Below are 19293 nucleotides of genomic sequence, written 5' to 3'. Positions count from 1 at the left end.
GTAGCCCCACGTAGAGCGCATTGCAGTAGTCCAAGCGGGAGATAACTGGAGCATGCACTAGTCTGGCAAGACAGTCTGTGGGCAGATAGAGTCTCAGCCTGCGTACCAGATGGAGCTGGTAAACAGAATTGACCTGCGCTTCCATTGACAGCTGCAAGTCCCAAATGACTCCCAGTCTGCGCACCTGGTCCTTTAGGGGCACAGTTACCCCATTCAGGACCAGGGAGTCCTCCACACCTGCCTGCCTCCTATCCCCCCAAAACAGGACACCTGCCTTGTCAGCATTCAACTTTAATATGTTAGCTGCCATCCATCCTCCAACCGCCTCCAGACACTCACACAGGACCTTCACCATCTTCACTGGTTCTGATTTGAAAGAGAGGTGGAGCTGGGTATCCGCATACTGATGAACATCCAGCCCAAACCCCCTGATCTCTCCCAGCGGCTTCATGTAGATGTTGAAAAGCATGGGGAGAAGACGGAACCCTGAGGCACCCCGCAAGTGAGAGCTCAGGGGTCTGAACACTCATTCCCCAACACTACTCAACCCCCAACAACACTTTATGAACACGGCCCAAGAGGAAGGAGCGGAACCACTGTATAACAATGCCTCTAGCTCCCAGCCCCTCTAGATGGACCAGAAGGATGTTATGGCCGATGGTGTCAAAAGCCTCTGAAAGATCCAGCAGAAGTAGGAAACAGCTCTCACCTTTGTCCCTAGCCCGCCGGAGATCATCGACCGGCGTGCCCAGGTCTGTTTCAGTCCCATGATGAGGCCTGAATCCCAACTGGAAGGGATCCAAATGGTCCACATCTTCAGCAACCACCCACTCAATCACCTTGCCATAGAATGTTACCTCGGGTTAAGTCTACCCACCGTGGAAGAATGGCAGATGCAAGTAATAGACTATATGGAACTGGCTGAAATGACTGGCAGAATCCGAGATCAAGGAGAAGAGCAGGTGGAACAGGATTGGAAGAAGTTCAAAGCCTATCTACAAAAACATTGTAAAACCTTTGAATATGGAGGACATTGAAAATGAAACGAAGGGGTTCTAGTGATCAAGTTAAATAAGAGTACAAAGGGAGGGCTAAAGGATGAAAATGAATAACGAATGATCCTGCTGAATTAATTATTAAATGGAATACAAGAACGGGAGGCGGGTGGAAGTAAGGAAAATAAGGTTTTGAAGGTTATAATCGGAAAGTGAGGTTTTTTTATGATAAGTTTTTCATTTTCTTTTTTCTTTTCGTGTGTTTTCTTTTTTTGTAACATCTGTGGATTTTTATGTTGGATTGTTAAATTTTTCTTTTTTCTTTGTTCTTTGTAAAACTCAATAAAATATTATTTTAAAAAATAAAAAATAGAATGTTACCTCGGGTTAATAACTTTGCTTCAGGATGAGAACAGAAATCGTACAGCGGCAGCAGGAGGCCCAATTAGCTAAAGTGGTGCTTCAGGTTAAGAACAGTTTCACGTTAAGAACAGACCTCCAGAACGAATTAAGTTCTTAACCTGAGGTACCACTGTAACTGCCTCTTTCAGTGTGTCTGGGAAGGCTCCCTCACAGAGAGAAGCATTCACCACCCCACGGAGCCCATCGCCCAGCCCTTCCCGGGTAGCATTTATGAGCCAGGATGGGCAAGAATCAAGGAGACAGGTGGTTGGTTTCACTCGTCCAAGCAGCCTGTCCACATCCTCGGACGTAGCAGATTGGAATTGATCCCACGCAACTTTACTAGACAGGACTCTAGCACTCACCAGCCCCTGCCCTGCTTGTGGAATTTATTGATTGATGCGTGACCTTGCTGATTGCTTTACGATCGCCAATCAGCCTTTACAGCGGGTCCGGCACACTTCTTCAGAGACTGCGCCACTACTGCTTCGCTCCGGCTTCCTCCCAGGTCACGCCTTGCAGAGTAAACACAGCGGTGTAAAACTGTCACTTAGTTTAAGATAACACAGCACTCACTTGGGTCCATAAACAGCTATTTATTGCGGCATTTCAGCAAAACAATCCGTCACTGCTTGCTGCCATAGCAAGACACGTCCTTCTTCCTCAGCGACACAGAGAAGATGGAGTACAGTAACAAGCTCCTCCTTGCTTCCAAATCCTGACGTCAGCAGGTGACGCACTCCAGAACATTTAACCAGTTAAGTTCTGAACTATCACACTGCTCCCACGGGGGAGTCTGCCTCTCTGAATCTAAGTGACTTTATCTGGAAAAAAAACTTTGCAAAATCATTGCAGGAGATCATGTGCCCGTACCAGGCCCCATTGGAGAGATGGTTGCATTAAATTGCAAACCACCTGAAAGAGTCTCCTGCTGCTGTTTTCTGCAGATGCAAGGGGGGGGGTGAAGACGGTTTTATTCAGCTTTGCTATCGCCATTTGGTAGGCTTGACGTTGAGCTCTAACCCGTGTCCGGTCAGATTCAGAATGAGGTTTCTGCCACTGGTGCTCTAGCCGTCTCATTGCCCTCAGATCCATGGAAAACCACGGGACTGTCCGGGCTCCATGCAATCAGAGAGGGCGCTTCAGAACCAGACAGTCAATAGTCCTGGTTAACTCCACATTCCAACGGGCCACCATGGAATCAGCTGAAAGGCCATCAGCATGGGATAAAACATCACCTACCACTCTCTGGAAACCATTTGGATAAATTAAGTGGCAGGGGCGGACCATCCAAATCGGTCCCGCGTCCCTGCAGAGGGGAAGGGCTGTGGAGAAGTCCAGTTGCACCAGGAAGTGATCTGACCATGGTACTTCTTTAGTTTCACTTTTACTTAGTGTCAGGTCACCAACATCCATAGAGGTGAACACCAGGTCTAAGGAATGTCCACGACACTGAGTTGGGCCAAACCTATTCAGGGACAGCTCCCTGGAGGCCATGCTTTCCACAAAGTCCCAATCGGCACCTTGTAAGGTTGTGTCGGCGTGAATGTTAAAATCCCCCAGGATAACCAAACTAGATGTCTCCAGGAGAACATCTGCCACAACCTGAAGCAGCTTGGGCAGGGAATCCTTGGTGCAGTGGGGAGATCGGTACACCAAAAGGAATCCTGTACTGCCCCTATTGTCCAACTTCAAGAACATGCACTCAGAGAACTGGGTCTTCCCAATAGGATGCCTGGTGGAAATTAATGATTTCCTAAAAATCACTGCAACCCACCCGCTCGCCCACATGACTGGGTTGAGAAGAGAACCTGGTGGACAAGCAGCGGCAAGGATAGGTCCATCTGCTTCATCCTACCAAGTCTGTGTTACACATGCCAAGTCAAGTTCTCCATCCAGGATCAAGGCAGGGAATTTAAAAGGTCTATATAAGGGCAGGCACACCTTTGTTCTGGGTCCTCCTCCATCCTCCTGCATGTGAGGGGAGCACCCTGTTGCAACAGTTTAATAAAGATCAGGCTTACTAGCTGTTTGCTTCTCAATATTCTCTGGTTGGCCTCTGTTATTTTCTCCTACTGATGGAGAACCTGCAAAGGAGTCTATAAAGGCTCTTGTGTCCCCCATAAGGGAATGAGGGCAGATTTTGTCTACAACAGGTTCCTCTTTATCTACTTGCAGTTTGATGTGCTTTCGAACTGCTAAGTTGGCAGGAGCAGAGACAGAGCACAGGAGCTCACCCCATTGCAGGGATTTGAACTGCCAACCTTCTGATCAGCAAGCCCTAGGCTCTGAGGTTTAACCCACAGCATCAGCCATGTCCCTTATCTTGCAAAAGCGGGGCTCCAAAGCAGGCACAGTCCAGCTGCGGTAAAGTATGAGTTTATATTCCCGATGCACACGTTCCCTCCCTCGTCTTCCCATTGGTTGGGTGCTACAAGGTTTTCCTTCCCCCATTATCAAATAACAGACAAGAGGCTGAGACTTCTCCTTCCTCCTCAGAGTTGCCCCCACTTCCGGCTTCACCAGCAGAGACAAAATTGGGGCTTGGAAAGGAGGGAGGGGAGGAGGCGGGAAGCAGGGCTGGGTCCTGCGGAGGCGGAGGAGGGGGCTTCTTCCTAATCAAGGCTCCTAATTAAGCGCCCTCACTCCCTGCCTCTCGCGCGGGGGCTCCCATTCCCGCCCCCGCTGCCCGGGATTTCGGGTGAGTGCAAAGCCAATGGCGGGGAAGGAGGGAAGGGGCTTTGCGAGGGGGTCCAGGATGAGAAGCCCCCGGACGGGGGGGAAGGGAAGGGAGCTCTTTTCTTAAAGGGGGCCTGGAAGGGGGGGAGAAGCTTCCTCCTGCAGGGATCTGGTGCAAAGGGAGTTGCAGGGAAGGAGGCGGGAAAGGGGAGAGGGGTGGGAATTGCTGGCCAGGATCACCTTAATAGTATTAATTTAAATTTAATATCTTTACCCCAGCAGAAGACCCCTCGGAGGAGGGCCTTATCTTTAGGCAACAGGGGAAAGCCTTGCTCTTCTCCCAGGCGTTTGGCTCATCTATGGACTTCACAACTGAGTTGGGGGGGTGTTTTTATTTCTTACTCTGCTATGCATCTCTGCTTTTCTCTTGTATGCTCCCCTGTGATCCTTGGAGGAAGGGCAGTATAGAAATGTGAAGAATAGCTGTAAAAATAGGAAGCCCTCTTCCGTTCAAGGAGGGGGGGTTGGGACAAAGTCTCTGATCAGCATGCATAACAGGATGGGCTTAGGTAGGAATAGTAATAATAATAATAATAATAATAATAATAATAATAATAATTATTCATTACTTGCCCCCTGCCCATTTGACTGTGTTGCCTCAGCCACTCTGGGCGGCTTCCAACAAAAACACCCCAAAATTTAAAACATCGAAAACTTTCCTACATAGGGCTGCCAGCAGAAGACTTCCATTTTGTAGAAATGGCCTTTAAAGAAATGCCCTCTTTAAGGAATCTCGTGGTGTAAACGTGTATGGTGTCTTCTAGGAGTTCATTGGGAAGAACTTGCCATGTAAGTTGTTTACTCCTGACCAAAGCTCCTGTTTCCCAAAAGGACTGGGGGGGGGTCTCCTCACCACTTTTAACCCCCCCCCACTCCCACCGCATGGAAGGCAGAGGACGTGTTCATTCACATCCCAGTAAACCATGAAGTGAACCAGGCGCTGCCGCTCCTTCCCCTCTCACTGGGCAGCAGAGGAGGAAAGGGATGGGTTTGAAGGCTCTTCCTGCCTCTTTCCCCTGAGCAACAAGAGCAAAGGGTGTTTGCAGGGCAGGAGGGCAGAGGAGGCGGCAGCGAGGGCAGAGGGAGCAGTGGGCGGATCCCCCGCCTCTCCCAGGGGGTCCTGATGCAAGCAAGGGGCTTCCTTCTTCTCCATGCAAGGGCCACCTATGTGTTCAGAGCAGTCATTTGCAGATTAACTCTTAAGTTCCAAGGGATCTACTCTCAGGCCACCAACGTACATACATGCCAGCCTTAGGAAGGGAGGCGGGACAGGCAGGTGAAAGAAATTGCCAAAGGTGCTTGAAAATGGGTGGGGGCTCCTGGGAAGGGGTCTTTTTGTATGCAACAACTGCTGTGGGGATGCTGATTGCCAAGGGATACAAAGGAGATAAAATTCCATCAGAAGAGGAGTGGCAAGAAAAAATCCTTCAATATATAGAAGTAGCACAGATGATGGAAAAGATAAGAAATCGATCGACCCAAAAGTTTAAAAGGGAATGGGAGCTCTATAGACAATATTTAAAAGAACAGTGTCCCCTTATAAAAACTTAAAAATGCTTCAAATAACTCTTATAATTGAATAAGGTAGAAAGAATTCAGACAAGATTTAACAAATATAAAGTTTATTGAAAAATAGAGGCAAGTAATTAAGAAAATTGCCAACCTAGCAGTTCGAAAGCACATCAGAAGTGCAAGTAGATAAATAGGTACCGCTCTGGCAGGAGGGTAAATGGCGTTTCCATGCACTGCTCTGGTTCGCCAGAAGTGGCTTAGTCATGCTGGCCACATGACCGAGAAGCTGAGTGCGGACAAACGCCGGCTCCCTCGGCCAGTAAAGTGAGATGAGCGCCGCAACCCCAGAGTCATCCGTGACTGGACCTAATGGCCAGGGGTATCTTTACCTAATTAAGAAAATAAATAAGCTATATCAAGGAAGTCGGAAATTGATGGCTGGAATAATTTTGTGCATTCGTGATGTATTCTATTTCTTGTAAGAGATGCATTGTGCTTTTTTCTTTTGTTTCCTTTTTATAAGCTTTCGTTGTTGTGTGTTGATTTTAAACCAATAAAGATTGAATAAACAAAATAAAAAAGGAAGTGGGGGTGATGAAAGGAATTGCCAAAGGTGTTTGAAAATGGGTGGGGGCTCTTGGGAAGGGGGTGCCCAGTTGGGGCTTCTCCAGGGGCAGCAGAATGTCTTGGGCAGGAGAATCCCTGCAGGGGCTCTCAGACTCCCTTGGATTCTTCTTCCCTCCCTCCCTCCCTCCCTCCCTCCCAGGCAGCTGCAACTTGCTCTGGCTTCTGCGCTCCTCAGGAAGCTGAACCTGCAAACCTAGCTGAGACTGAACCTGCAAGCCTGACCAGGATGGAAGGAGGAAGATGGACAGTTGACCTGGTCAGGCTGTCTCCCGCATCCCTCCCCACAACCTCTGAACATTCCCTCCCAGGACCCTTGGAGAAATCTGGTGAGTTCCAGGGGAGAGGAGATGGGGAGAGGGATAGATGGATGGTGGAGGGAGAAAGAGGAAAAGATGGAGAGGAGACAAATGGAAGGAAGTTCCTGACAGGAAGAAGGAAGGGGTGAGGCCTTCTCCAAAGCAGCTCTTTGTTTCTTGAATCCCTTTCATAAAGTACAGTGGTACCTTGGGTTACATACGCTTCAGGTTACAGACTCCGCTAACCCAAAAATAGTACCTCTGGTTAAGAACTTTGCTTCAGGATGAGAACACAAAACGCGTGGTAGCAGCGGGAGGCCCCATTAGCTAAAGTGGTGCTTCAGGTTAAGAACGGACCTCTGGAATGAATTGAGTATGTAACCAGAGGTACCACTGTAGTGGGGGCAGATTTCTTCCTCCAGGATTTTAAATCTTAGGATGTACAGTGGTACCTTGGTTCTCAAACATAATCGGTTCCGGAAGTCTTCCAAAACCAAAGTGTTCCAAAACCAAGGCGTGCTTTCCCATCGTGGTTTTGGAACCACTGGTACCATTATGGTACTCAAACATAATCGGTTCTGGAAGTCTTCCAAAATTAAAGCGTTCCAAAACCAAGGAGCATAAAATGAAAGCAATAAACAATGTTCTGTACCATAAAATAAATAAGACAGTATTTTAGATGATAGAAATTAAAATTAAAACAAAAAAACAAGCCACAGTCAAGAATGAAAAAGCCACACAAACAAAAACGCAAAAAATAGGAAAAAACTAAAGCACCAAATGTCACCTCAGAACACTGCAACCAGAAACAGCTTTAATATTGATGGGGGGGGAGGAGCATAAATTAGCTGTGCAAGGGAACAAATGGGATGAAAAAGCCTTGATTACGATGGAGACGACTTAAATTAGCTGCTCAAGGGTAAAACAGAATGAAAAAAAGCCTCAATTAGGATGGGGGGCACTTAAATTTGCTGCGCAACAGTAAAAATGGAAGCTCAGGAGCACGTTCGGTTTCCGGGGCAAACTTCAAAAACAGGAACACCTATTTTTGGGTTTGCAAATGATGAATCAACAGAAGCATAGTCAATCTATGGACTTCCCTTTTTTTGAAATATTTTTATTGGTTTTTACAAATTCAAGTTTATATTAAAGACATTTATATAATCATTTCATGAGATTCTCTGAATCACATGACTTCACTCTATTCCTTTCATGGGTCCTTATTTTACTGTGTTTTTTGCTCCGGACCTTAAGACGCTCCTAGTTTTCAGAGGGGGAAAACAGGGAAAAAATATTCTGAATCAAATGTTGTACTGAACTATTTAATAAACTACTAGTATATCAGAGTGAGACTACGAGGGACAGGAACTGTTTGTTTGTTTAGTGTGCAGGCTCAAGGAGCCAGTGGATCAGCTGAGATGCGGCGGATTTGCGTAATTTCCCCCTCTCCCTCAGCCTCTGCCCTCCAGCCCCAGCAGCCTTCCTTTTTTACCTCCAGATTTTCACTGCGCTTGTGGCTCAGAGCTCGAGTTTGGGGTGTTTTTTGCTGCTGGTTGCTTAAATTTTATCCTTCCCGATCCTTCCCCTCCTGTGTCCTGCCGTCCATCTGCAGCCTCATTGCTCCGTTTAGGGAGCGGGCGAACCTTCTGCTGGCTACGCACCACTTTTAAAAGTGCCTTCTGGCTTTGAAGCACCTGCCTCCCTTTACTATTTTACTCAAGGTATTTGCCCTGTGCCTGGGTTTTTTTTTTCCATTTAACAGTTTGCAGCCTCTTCCTTCCGTTGCTTGTTTTGAGGCAGGATAGATTTGAGCAAGTGATCAGGACTTGGATTGCAGGGGATTTGCCATTAGCTGTGTAAAAGCGCTCCTCCTTGCAGCCTTCTACGGTGTTTGTACACGTGGCTACTGGTATCAGGTTCAGTCTGAGTAATAAGCAGCCCCTGGCAGCAATAGAATGGAGAATAAAAAAGGATTAGGGGCACTGGGACCCACAAAATGCTCAAATCTATCCTGCTTGAAAACAAGCTGCAGAAGTAAAAAGCATGCTCCCGCTCCCCTGCCCTCCCCAGCCTTTTTTTACTTTTCACTTCGCTCGTGGCTCAGAGCTCGAGGTTGGGGTTTTTTTGCTTCTGGTTGCTTAAATTTTATCCTCCCCGATCCAACACCTCTTGTGCCCTGCTGTCCCTCTGCAGCCTCATTGCTCCATTTAGGGAGCACGCGGACCTTTGCTAGCTGAGGCTCGCTGTAAAGCAAGCAAAGCTAGAGCTGCGCAAAGCGGGACAGAAGCCCTGTAAGCGGATCCCGCTTTGCTTGACTGACGGGAGCCATGGCTCCGGTCCAGTGCATTCACTCCATAAGACGCACAGGCATTTCCCCTTTCTTTTTAGAAGGAAAAAAGTGCGTCCTCTGGAGCGAAAAATACGTTAATTTTTCCAAAACTACATACAGTGGTATTCTCCGGCTGTAAACGGGATCCGTTCTGCAGCTCCAGACGAATCCCGAGGTTTTTGCAAACCGGAGGACCGCTTCTGCACACGCACGCGGCACAATAGAGTGCTTCTACGCGTGCGAGTGGCGGAACCCGGAAAAATACCAGAGGGTTACGTAACATGAGGTACCACTGTATAGATACATTCTCCACAGTTCTCATTTATCTAAAGTGTCCATAAACTTATTTACAAGTGATTCCTAAAGTCCAGCTAATGTTTTGATTTGCGTGCAGTAATCTCATTGGTAAATTATAAATTTTCCCCATTCTTTTTTAAAGTCCTTGTTTTCTTGATTCCTGAATCTCATGGCTAATTTTGCCATTTTGGCAGAGTCCAGCAGTTTGGACTCGTCAAACTCATGCTGGTAGTTTCGCGAACACTATCCAACCATCTCGTCCTCTGTCGTCCCCTTCTCCTTGTGCCCTCCATCTTACCCAACATTAGGGTCTTTTCCAGGGAGTCTTCTCTTCTCATGAGGTAGCCAAAGTATTGGAGCCTCAGCTTCAGGATCTGTCCTTCCAGTGAGCGCTCAGGGCTGATTTCCTTAAAAATGGAGAGGTTTGATCTCCTTGCAGTCCATGGGACTCTCAAGAGTCTCCTCCAGCACCATAATTCAAAAGCATCAATTATTCGGCGATCAGCTTTCTTTATGGTCCAGCTTTCACTTCCATACATCACTACTGGGAAAACCATAGCTTTTACTGTATGGACCTTTGTTGGCAAGGTGATGTCTCTACTTTTTCATTATATACCATTTCCCAAAATGATACTGTTATCTTACATGACCACCACATATAGCAAACGGTACCCACTTCCTCTTTACACTTCCCTCAGATATTTGAACTTTCTCTATACGTTTTAGATAACTTACTAGGAGTCAAATACCACCAGTACATCATTTTCATGTAGTTTTCTTTCAATGTACAGCAAGCTGTGAATTTCAGATCTGTTTTCCAAAGCCTCTCCCAATCTGCCATTTGTATGTTATGTCCTAAGTCCCTTTCCCATTTCGTCATAACTGATTTGACCTGTTCATCCTTTGTATGCCATTCTAGGAGCAAGTTACACATTTTAGACAGATCTTTTTATGTTACTTCCTAAGAGTTTTTTTTGAAATGTGATGTCTCTTAACTAAAACCTTTCTTTTTGTCTATCTTAAAGATATCGTTTAGTTGATGGTACTGTAACCAGTCAGTTAAAGCTTCCCTTATCTCTTCAAAATATTTTAATTTCAGTTGGTTTTCAACTTCAGTTAACAGCTCTCTATAAGTCACCCGATTACTTCTCATATTCATTTTTTTTCAGAGATATTACTTCCAAGGGGGAAAGCTACCAGTGTGTTTTTTACTCAAGCAAATTTTTATACTTCTCCCGTACCCTACAAATTGGTTTTCTTACTATATGATTCTTAAAAGCTCTAAAAACCTTGGCCTTTTCCTACCATAAATATGCATGCTATCCATTATTTGTGTTCTTCCAGATCTAAAATACAGTATCTGTGTTTTCCATTCCCGGTTCTAGCAGATATAGGATGCTTCATAATAAAGTTTTGTAATGGTTATAGGGGTTTCTCGTGCGTAAGTTGCCGCCACTCCTGGCTAGGTTGCCTGGTTAAACCTTTTCTGTCTGGACAGCCCTTCACTTCGTGGCTGTTTCAGTCGCTCGCAGAATCCGTCAGTGGGCGTTTCTTGAACCTCTTCCAGCAAAGAAGTTCTTTGACGCCAAGTCTCCGCCTACTCTCCCTGCACGGAAGTCTTCTGCGCAGGGTGGGTGTGGGCAGCGGAGGACCTGTTCTCTCCCCGCTGGTCTCTGGCAAGGAGTCCTGGAGCCCCCTCGCCGATTCCCCCATCTGCCCCCCTTTATCCCTGGTGTTATGCTGATTTCCTTCCCCAGCCGATGAGCTGCCTCTCTCCCTGCTGGGCCCTTCTCCAGCATCGCTTGGGAGCCTTGCCTCCGCCTCTAGCTCCAATGGCAGTTCCCTGACAAGTTTCAAATCCAGCAGGGCGAAACCTCCTCTCTCTCTCTTACATCTGTTAATAATTTATTTTTTATACTTGATTTCGTCCCTTGTCAGATAAACCTAGATATATCTTCTTGCCATTTTTCAAAGCATCCTGCGTTGCCTATTGCCAGGACTGATTGGAATAAAAATAACATTTTTGGCAATACATTCATTTTTATTACTTATATTCTTCCCCAAAATGATAAATTCATTCTTCCCCATATCTCTAAAGCTCTTTTTATTTCTTTCCACTCATTCTTGTAATTGTCTTTAAAAATATTAATATTCTTAGTTGTCAAACAAATACCTCAGTATTTGACTTTGTTATGTATAACTAACTCTGTTTTCTGTTGTAATTCCTTTTGATCTTCCTCCATTGTGTTTTTTACCAAAAACTTAGTCTTATTCTTGTTTAGTTTAAAGCCTCCGGCCTGCCCGAAGTCCTGTATCTTTTCTACCACCTTCGGTGGAGTATTTTTGGGATCCACTATAATTACAATTACTGTAAAAGCTTTTAATTTATATGCTTTATTTTCTACTGTTATTCCTGTAATTAATTTCTCCACTTTTTCTCTCTCGCCAGGGCCTCTAATACCAAAATAAATAATAATGGTGATAGGGTATCCTTGTCTTGTCCCCTTCATTATTTTACACTTTTCTGTTATAACCTTATTAACAATCAGCATAGACTGTTGGTAAAAATAAATTGCTTCCCCATAATTCATTTTTTCTTTTATATTTTTCATAAAAGCCCATGAAACATTATCAAAAGCCTTTTCAGCATCTATAAACATTAAGGCCACTTTTTTCTCATTTCTTACTTTCAAATATTCAATAATATCAATTCTATTCCTAATATTCTCCTTCATCTGACGTCCTGGTAGAAAGCAGGCCTGCTTGTGATGAATTTTTTCTGCTAAAACACCTTTTATTCTATTGCCCAAGATATGAGCAATAGTCTAAATGGATTTCTATGGACTTCCATCCTACAGGAGTGATGGCCAACAACTTGGATAGCTTGAAAAAGAGGATTAGACTGAAAGCACAGGAAGGCATGGGGCTCTTGTACTCAAATCCTGCTTGCTGGTTTGCCGCAGGCATTTAGTTGACCACTGTGAGAACAGGATGCTGGACTAGGTGGGCCTTTGCCCAATCGAACAGGCTCTTCTTATGTTATAATACAGGCATCCCCAAACTTGGCCCTCCAGATGTTTTGGGACTACAACTCCCAATGTCCTTAGCTAACAGGATCAGTGGTCAGGGATGATGGGAATTGTAGTCCCAAAACATCTGGAGGGCCAAGTTTGGGGATGCCTGTTCTAATATATTGCAATATTTTTACAGTTACATGTGGCATAGTAACACAAAAGTTTTACTTCTTAGTCATAGGAGAGACTGCTATTCAAGCCTGTGATCATTTCCTCCCTGGAAAAAGAGAAATACTGTGGTACCTCGGGTTACATACGCTTCAGGTTACATATGCTTCAGGTTACAGACTCTGCTCACCCAGAAATAGTGCTTCAGGTTAAGAACTTTGCTTCAGGATGAGAACAGAAATCGTTCTCCGGCGGTGAAGGCCCCATTAGCTAAAGTGCTGCTTCAGCTTTAGAACAGTTTCAGGTTAAGTACGGACCTCCAGAACGAATTAAGTACTTAACCCGAGGTACCACTGTACAGAGATGTGTCTAAGAAGCCAGTTCCACCATAAATTATAACATAAATGCATTTTATTAAGTGAATGGAGTGATCATGTCTAATTCTTGCCATTATCTCATCTACATTCCTAGAAGTTTGGAACGTAAGAGAGGACAGTGGAGAATGGAGACTGTTAAAATAAGAGACAGTGCATATTGGGATTGACGTGTTTTTAGTTCCTTTCTTGTCTTTCTTGAAAGTCTTAACAGGATTCTCCCCGCCCCCCCCCACTCCCAAACAGGTGAGGAAGATGATGGCCAGAATTCTATGGAGTCATCTGTGAAATCATTGGGAAGAACAAAGAAACAGTTTAAATGCCTGGAGTGTGGGATGTGCTTTAGTCACAGTGGAAGACTGAGGACACATCAACAAACTCATACAGGGGAGAAACCATTTAAATGTATTGAATGTGGAAAGAGCTTCAGTCAAAACGGAGCACTTAGAAGACACCAACAAACTCACACGGGGGAGAAACCATTTCAATGTATTGAATGTGGAAAGAGCTTCAGTCAAAACGGAGCACTTAGAAGACACCAACAAACTCACACGGGGGAGAAACCATTTCAATGTATTGAATGTGGAAAGAGCTTCAGTCAAAACGGAGCACTTAGAATACACCAACGAACTCACACAGGGGAGAAACCATTTGCATGTATTGAATGTGGAAAGAGCTTCAGTGAAAGTGGAACACTTAGAAAACACCAACGAACTCACACGGGGGAGAAACCATTTGAATGTATTGAATGTGGAAAGAGCTTCAGCCAAAACGGAGCACTTAGAATACACCAACTAACTCACACGGGGGAGAAACCATTTAAATGCATTGAATGTGGAAAGTGTTTCAGTCGATATGACACACTTAGAATGCACCAACGAACTCACATTGGGGAGAAACCATTTAAATGTATTGAATGTGGAAAGATCTTCAGTCGATATGAAGCACTTAGAATGCACCAACGAACTCACACAGGGGAGAAACCATTTCAATGTATTGAATGTGGAAAGAGCTTCAGTGAAAGTGGAAACCTTAGAAAACACCAAAAAACTCACACGGGGGAGAAATCATTTGAATGTATTGAATGTGGAAAGAGCTTCATTAAAAGTGGAGCACTTAGAAGACACCAACAAACTCACACGGGGGAGAAACCATTTCAATGTATTGAATGTGGAAAGAGCTTCAGTCAAAACGGAGCACTTAGAATACACCAACGAACTCACACAGGGGAGAAACCATTTGCATGTATTGAATGTGGAAAGAGCTTCAGTTTAAGTGGAACACTTAGAAGACACCAAAAAACTCACACGGGGGAGAAACCATTTAAATGTATTGAATGTGGAAAGAGCTTCAGTCAAAACGGAGCACTTAGAATACACCAACGAACTCACACAGGGGAGAAACCATTTAAATGTATTGAATGTGGAAATAGCTTCAGTCAAAACAGAGCACTTAGAAAACACCAAAAAACTCACACGGGGGAGAAACCATTTGAATGTATTGAATGTGGAAAGAGCTTCAGTCAAAACGGAGCACTTAGAATACACCAACTTACTCACACGGGGGAGAAACCATTTAAATGCATTGAATGTGGAAAGTGCTTCAGTCGATATGAAACACTTAGAATGCACCAACGAACTCACATTGGGGAGAAACCATTTAAATGTATTGAATGTGGAAAGATCTTCAGTCGATATGAAACACTTAGAATGCACCAACAAACTCACATTGGGGAGAAACCATTTAAATGTATTGAATGTGGAAAGAGCTTCAGTAGAAGTGAACACCTTAGAAGACACCAACTAACTCACACGGGGGAGAAACCATTTAAATGTATTGAATGTGGAAAGTGTTTCAGTCGAAACAAAGCACTTAGAAGACACCAACGAACTCACACAGGAGAAACCATTTAAATGTACTGAATGTGGAAAGAATGTGGAAAGCTTCAGTCCATATCAACACCTTATAAGACACCAAGCTCAGCTGCAGTAGAGCACTTAGAATACACCAACTATTTTTTAAAAAATAATATTTATTAAAGTTTTAAAGGTTACAAAAGGAAAAAAGAGAAAACACCAAATTAAGCAAAAAACAAGACAATACATCACAACAAGTAAAAACAAACAGAAGAAAAAAGAAAAAAAACAAAAGAAAAAAGAAAAAAACAAATCAAACCTTCCCATTACTTATCTTTCATTTGCTTGTTTCCTTGACCTCCTCACACCTCCCTTTTTTGTATTCTAGTTCAGTTAGATATTTCAGCAAATCCTTTCCATCTTTGTTTTTATCCTAATAATTTATCTTAATATACTGTAATTTTACATTCTTCCAGGATATGCCTGGAAGCGAAAGGAAAGTCCAATGCTGTAAAGAAAAATATTGCATAGGAACCTGGAATGTAAGAACCATGAACCTGGGTAAGTTGGAGGTGGTCAAAAGTGAGATGGCAAGAATAAATATTGACATCCTGGGCATCAGTGAACTAAAAAGGACGGGAATGGGTAAATTCAGTTCGGATGACCATCATATCTACTACTGTGGGCAAGAAACCCGTAAAAGAAATGGAGTGGCCCTCATAGTCAACAAAAGAGTGGCGAAGGCTGTACTGTATCAAAAATGATAGAATGATCTCGATACGAATTCAAGGCAGACCTTTTAACATCACAGTAATCCAAGTTTATGCACCAACTACTGGTGCTGAAGAAACTGAAATTGACCAATTCTATGAAGACTTACAACACCTTATAGAAGTGACACCAAAGAAGGATGTTCTTCTCATCATAGGGGATTGGAATGCTAAAGTAGGGAGTCAAGAGATAAAAGGAACAACTGGCAAGTTTGGCCTTGGAGATCAAAACGAAGCAGGGCAAAGGCTAATAGAGTTCTATCAAGAGAACAAGCTGGTCATCACAAACACGCTTTTCCAACAACACAAGAGACGACTCTACACATGGACATCACCAGATGGGCAGCATCGAAATCAGATTGATTATATTCTCTGCAGCCAAAGATGGAGAAGTTCTATACAGTCAGCAAAAACAAGACCTGGAGCTGACTGTGGCTCAGATCAACAGCTTCTTATAGCAAAATTCAAGCTTAAACTGAAGAAAGTAGGAAAAACCACTGGGCCGGTAAGATACAATCTAAGTCAAATCCCTTATGAATACATAGTAGAAGTGAGGAACAGGTTTAAGGATTTAGATCTGGTGGACAGTGCCTGAAAAACTATGAATGGAGGCTCATAACATTATACAGGAGGCAGCAACGAAAACCATCCCAATGAAAAGGAAATGCAAGAAATCAAAGTGGCTGTCCAATGAGGCCTTAGAAATAGCAGGGGAGAGAAGGCAAGCAAAATGCGAGGGAGATGGTGAAAGATACAGGAAATTGAATGCAGATTTCCAAAGAATAGCAAGGAGAGACAAGAAGACCTTCTTAAACGAGCAATGCAAAGAAATATAGGAAAACAATAGAATGGGAAGAACCAGAGATCTGTTCAAGAAAATTGGAGATATGAAAGGAACATTTCGTACAAACATTTCCATAATAAAGGACAAAAGTGGAAAGGACCTAACAGAAGCAGAAGACATCAAGAAGAGGTGGCAAGAATACACAGAGGAATTATACCAGAAAGAAATGGATGTCCCGTATAGCCCAGGTAGTGTGGTTGCTGACCTTGAGCCAGACATCCTGGAAAGTGAAGTCAAATGGGCCTTAGAAAGCACTGCAAATAACAAGGCCAGTGGAAGTGATGGTATTCCAGCTGAACTATTTAAAATTTTAAAAGATGATGCTGTTAAGGTGCTACACTCAATATGCCAGCAAGTTTGGAAAACTCAGCAGTGGCCAGAAGATTGGAGAAGATCAGTCTCCATCCCAATCCCAAAGAAGGGCAGTGCCAAAGAATGCTCCAACTACCGCACAATTGCACTCATTTCACATGCTAGCAAGGTTATGCTTAAAATTCTACAAGGAAGGCTCAAGCAGTGTGTGGACCGAGAACTCCCAGAAGTGCAAGCTGGATTTAGAAGAGGCAGAGGAACCAGAGACCAAATTGCAAACATGCGCTGGATTATGGAGAAAGCTAGAGAGTTCCAGAAAGACATCTACTTCTGCTTCATTGACTATGCAAAAGCCTTTGACTGTGTCGACCACAGCAAACTATGGCAAGTTCTTAAAGAAATGGGAGTGCCAGATCACCTCATCTGTCTCCTGAGAAATCTCTATGTGGGACAAGAAGCTACAGTTAGAACTGGATATGGAACAACTGATTGGTCCAAAATTGGGAAAGGAGTACGACAAGGCTGTATTTTGTCTCCCTGCTTATTTACCGTATTTTTCTCTGTATTACACGCAGATTTTTTCTCCTAAAAAGGAAGGGGAAATGTCTGTGCGTGTTATGGAGCGAATGTGGGGGGTCCCTGGAGCCGATTAGGGGAGCACAGGAACAAAAATCAGCAAAAATCAATCGTTCGTTGTGTCGGAGAGGGAAACCTGAAAAGAGGAAGGGGTTGCTTTCCTGCATTCTGCCTCAGGGTCTTACTGCCCACCCTCCTCTGCTTCATTGCTGTGTTTGCTCAAACGGAACAAAGAGCAGGCAAATCCCCTCCCCTCCAGGCAAGCAGAGGTCTTTCCTTCTAATTCCTCTCCGTGCTCCTCGCAGGCAGCCAGAAAACATGCAGGAGGAGAGAGAGAGCTGGCTTCGGTTTGGGGAAACTTTTGCCTTTCTTTCCTCCCTCCCGTTAAATCCCTCTCCTGCTTTCTTAGCCAGCTGCTTCTCTGCACACTACTCTCTTGTCCCTTCTGTGTTTTTCCTTCACTCCCCACTTAAAATGTAGTTACAAAGCATGGATCCACATGGATCCTCAGGATCTTTGCATTGGGCCACCCCAAATTCACCATCAGATCACATAGCAGCCTGCCCCCCAAAAATCACACACCCACTGTTGCCTGGGGCTGCAATGGTGCAAAAATGTGGTTAAAAAGCATGGATCTACATGGATCCTCAGGATCTTTGCATTGAGCTACCCCAAATTCACCATCAGATCACATGTCTGTGGCCACAGCATGAAGCACAAAAATGATGCATCCACTGTTTCATTCAGAATTTTTCCCCTTGTTTTCCTCCTCTAAAAACGATGTGCGTGTTATGGTCAGGTGCGTGTTATAGAGCGAAAAATACGGTAACTTATATGCAGAATTTATCATGCGAAAGGCTGGGCTGGATGAATCTCTAGCCGGAATTAAGATTGCCGGAAGTAATATCAACAACCTCAGATATGCAGATGACACAACCTTGATGGCAGAAAGTGAGGAGGAATTAAAGAACCTTTTAATGAGGGTGAAAGAGGAGAGCGCAAAATATGGTCTGAAGCTCAACATCAAAAAAACGAAGATCATGGCCACTGGTCCCATCACCTCCTGGCAAATAAAAGGGGAAGAAATGGAGGCAGTGAGAGATTTTACTTTCTTGGGCTCAATGATCACTGCAGATGGTGACAGCAGCCACGAAATTAAAAGACGCCTGCTTCTTGGGAGAAGGGCAATGACAGGCCTAGACAGCATCTTGAGAAGTAGAGACATCACCTTGCCAACAAAGGTCTCTCTTAAGGCATTACATGCCGTAAATTTCATACCTGTGGTCCATAACGGTTCCCAGTCAGCCATCATAATGTTGTGTCCAACATCTTGTGCCCATTTAATCATAGCAGATTTCACCGTTTCATCCTGAGTGTTCCATTTCAACAGCAAGTTATACATTCTTGACAAGTTCTTAATTTTGGGATCTAACAGTTCTGTTTCCAATTTTGATTTTTCCACCTGGAAGCTAATTTTCTTGTCCAAATTGTAAGCCTCCATTATTTGGTAATAATGAAGCCAATCTCGCACTTTGTTTTTTAGTTTTTCAAAACTCTGCAGTTTTAATCTATCTCCCTCTTGTTCCAAAATTTCCCAATATTTCGGTCATTTGGCCTCCATATTGAGCTTTTTCTGAGCCTTCGCTTCCATTGGTGACAGCCACCTTGGAGTTTTGTTTTCAGGCAAGTCCTTATATCTTATCCAGACATTAAACAGTGCTTTCCTAACAATATGGTTTTTAAACGCTTTATGTGCTTTGACCTTATCATACCACAAATATGCATGCCACCCAAATACATTATTAAAACCTTCTAAGTCCAGAATGTCAGTGTTTTCAAGAAGCAGCCATTCTCTCAGCCAACAAAATGCGGCTGATTCATAATAAAGCTTAAGGTCTGGCAGGGCAAATCCACCTCTTTCTTTCTTTTATTTTATTTTAATTTATTAAAAGTAATATTTATTCAAATTTTCAAAAATACAAAAAAATAAAAACATCAACAAAATAACAGAAGAAAAAAGAGAAAACAGAAAAAACAAAAAAGGTATAGATTCAAATTGCATCATCTCATTAGCTTGTGTCTTAGACCTCCTCACACCTCCCTTTTTGTATTCTAATTTGTTCATTATTTCAGCAAATTCTTCCCATACTTCTCAATTTTTATTTAAATAATTTATCTTAGC

At 43.8% G+C, this 19293-nt stretch overlaps 1 protein-coding gene across 1 annotated transcript; it reads left to right on the top strand.

Annotated features, from left to right (window-relative positions):
• The first annotated feature begins 3883 nt into the window (after positions 1-3883).
• Positions 3884-18844, top strand: LOC309364651 (uncharacterized protein). Its single transcript, XM_081902359.1, has 3 exons — positions 3884-4098; positions 6415-6601; positions 13000-18844. Exons 2-3 carry the CDS (start codon positions 6502-6504, stop codon positions 14664-14666), a joined length of 1767 nt encoding a protein of 588 aa, XP_081758485.1. The 5' UTR covers positions 3884-4098; positions 6415-6501; the 3' UTR covers positions 14667-18844.
• The last annotated feature ends 449 nt before the right edge of the window (positions 18845-19293 follow it).

This window comes from Podarcis melisellensis (assembly GCF_964234715.1).
Source record: "Podarcis melisellensis genome assembly, chromosome: 2".
NCBI lineage: Eukaryota > Metazoa > Chordata > Lepidosauria > Squamata > Lacertidae > Podarcis > Podarcis melisellensis.
This window is presented reverse-complemented; position numbering and strand designations above follow the sequence as displayed.

Bases quoted from the DNA above. Each gene is read 5' to 3' on its own strand.
- LOC309364651 (XM_081902359.1), top strand. From the start codon at position 6,502: ATGGAAGGAGGAAGATGGACAGTTGACCTGGTCAGGCTGTCTCCCGCA. The intron at 6,602-12,999 runs GTGAGTTCCAGG...ACTCCCAAACAG, and splicing joins AGGACCCTTGGAGAAATCTG to GTGAGGAAGATGATGGCCAG.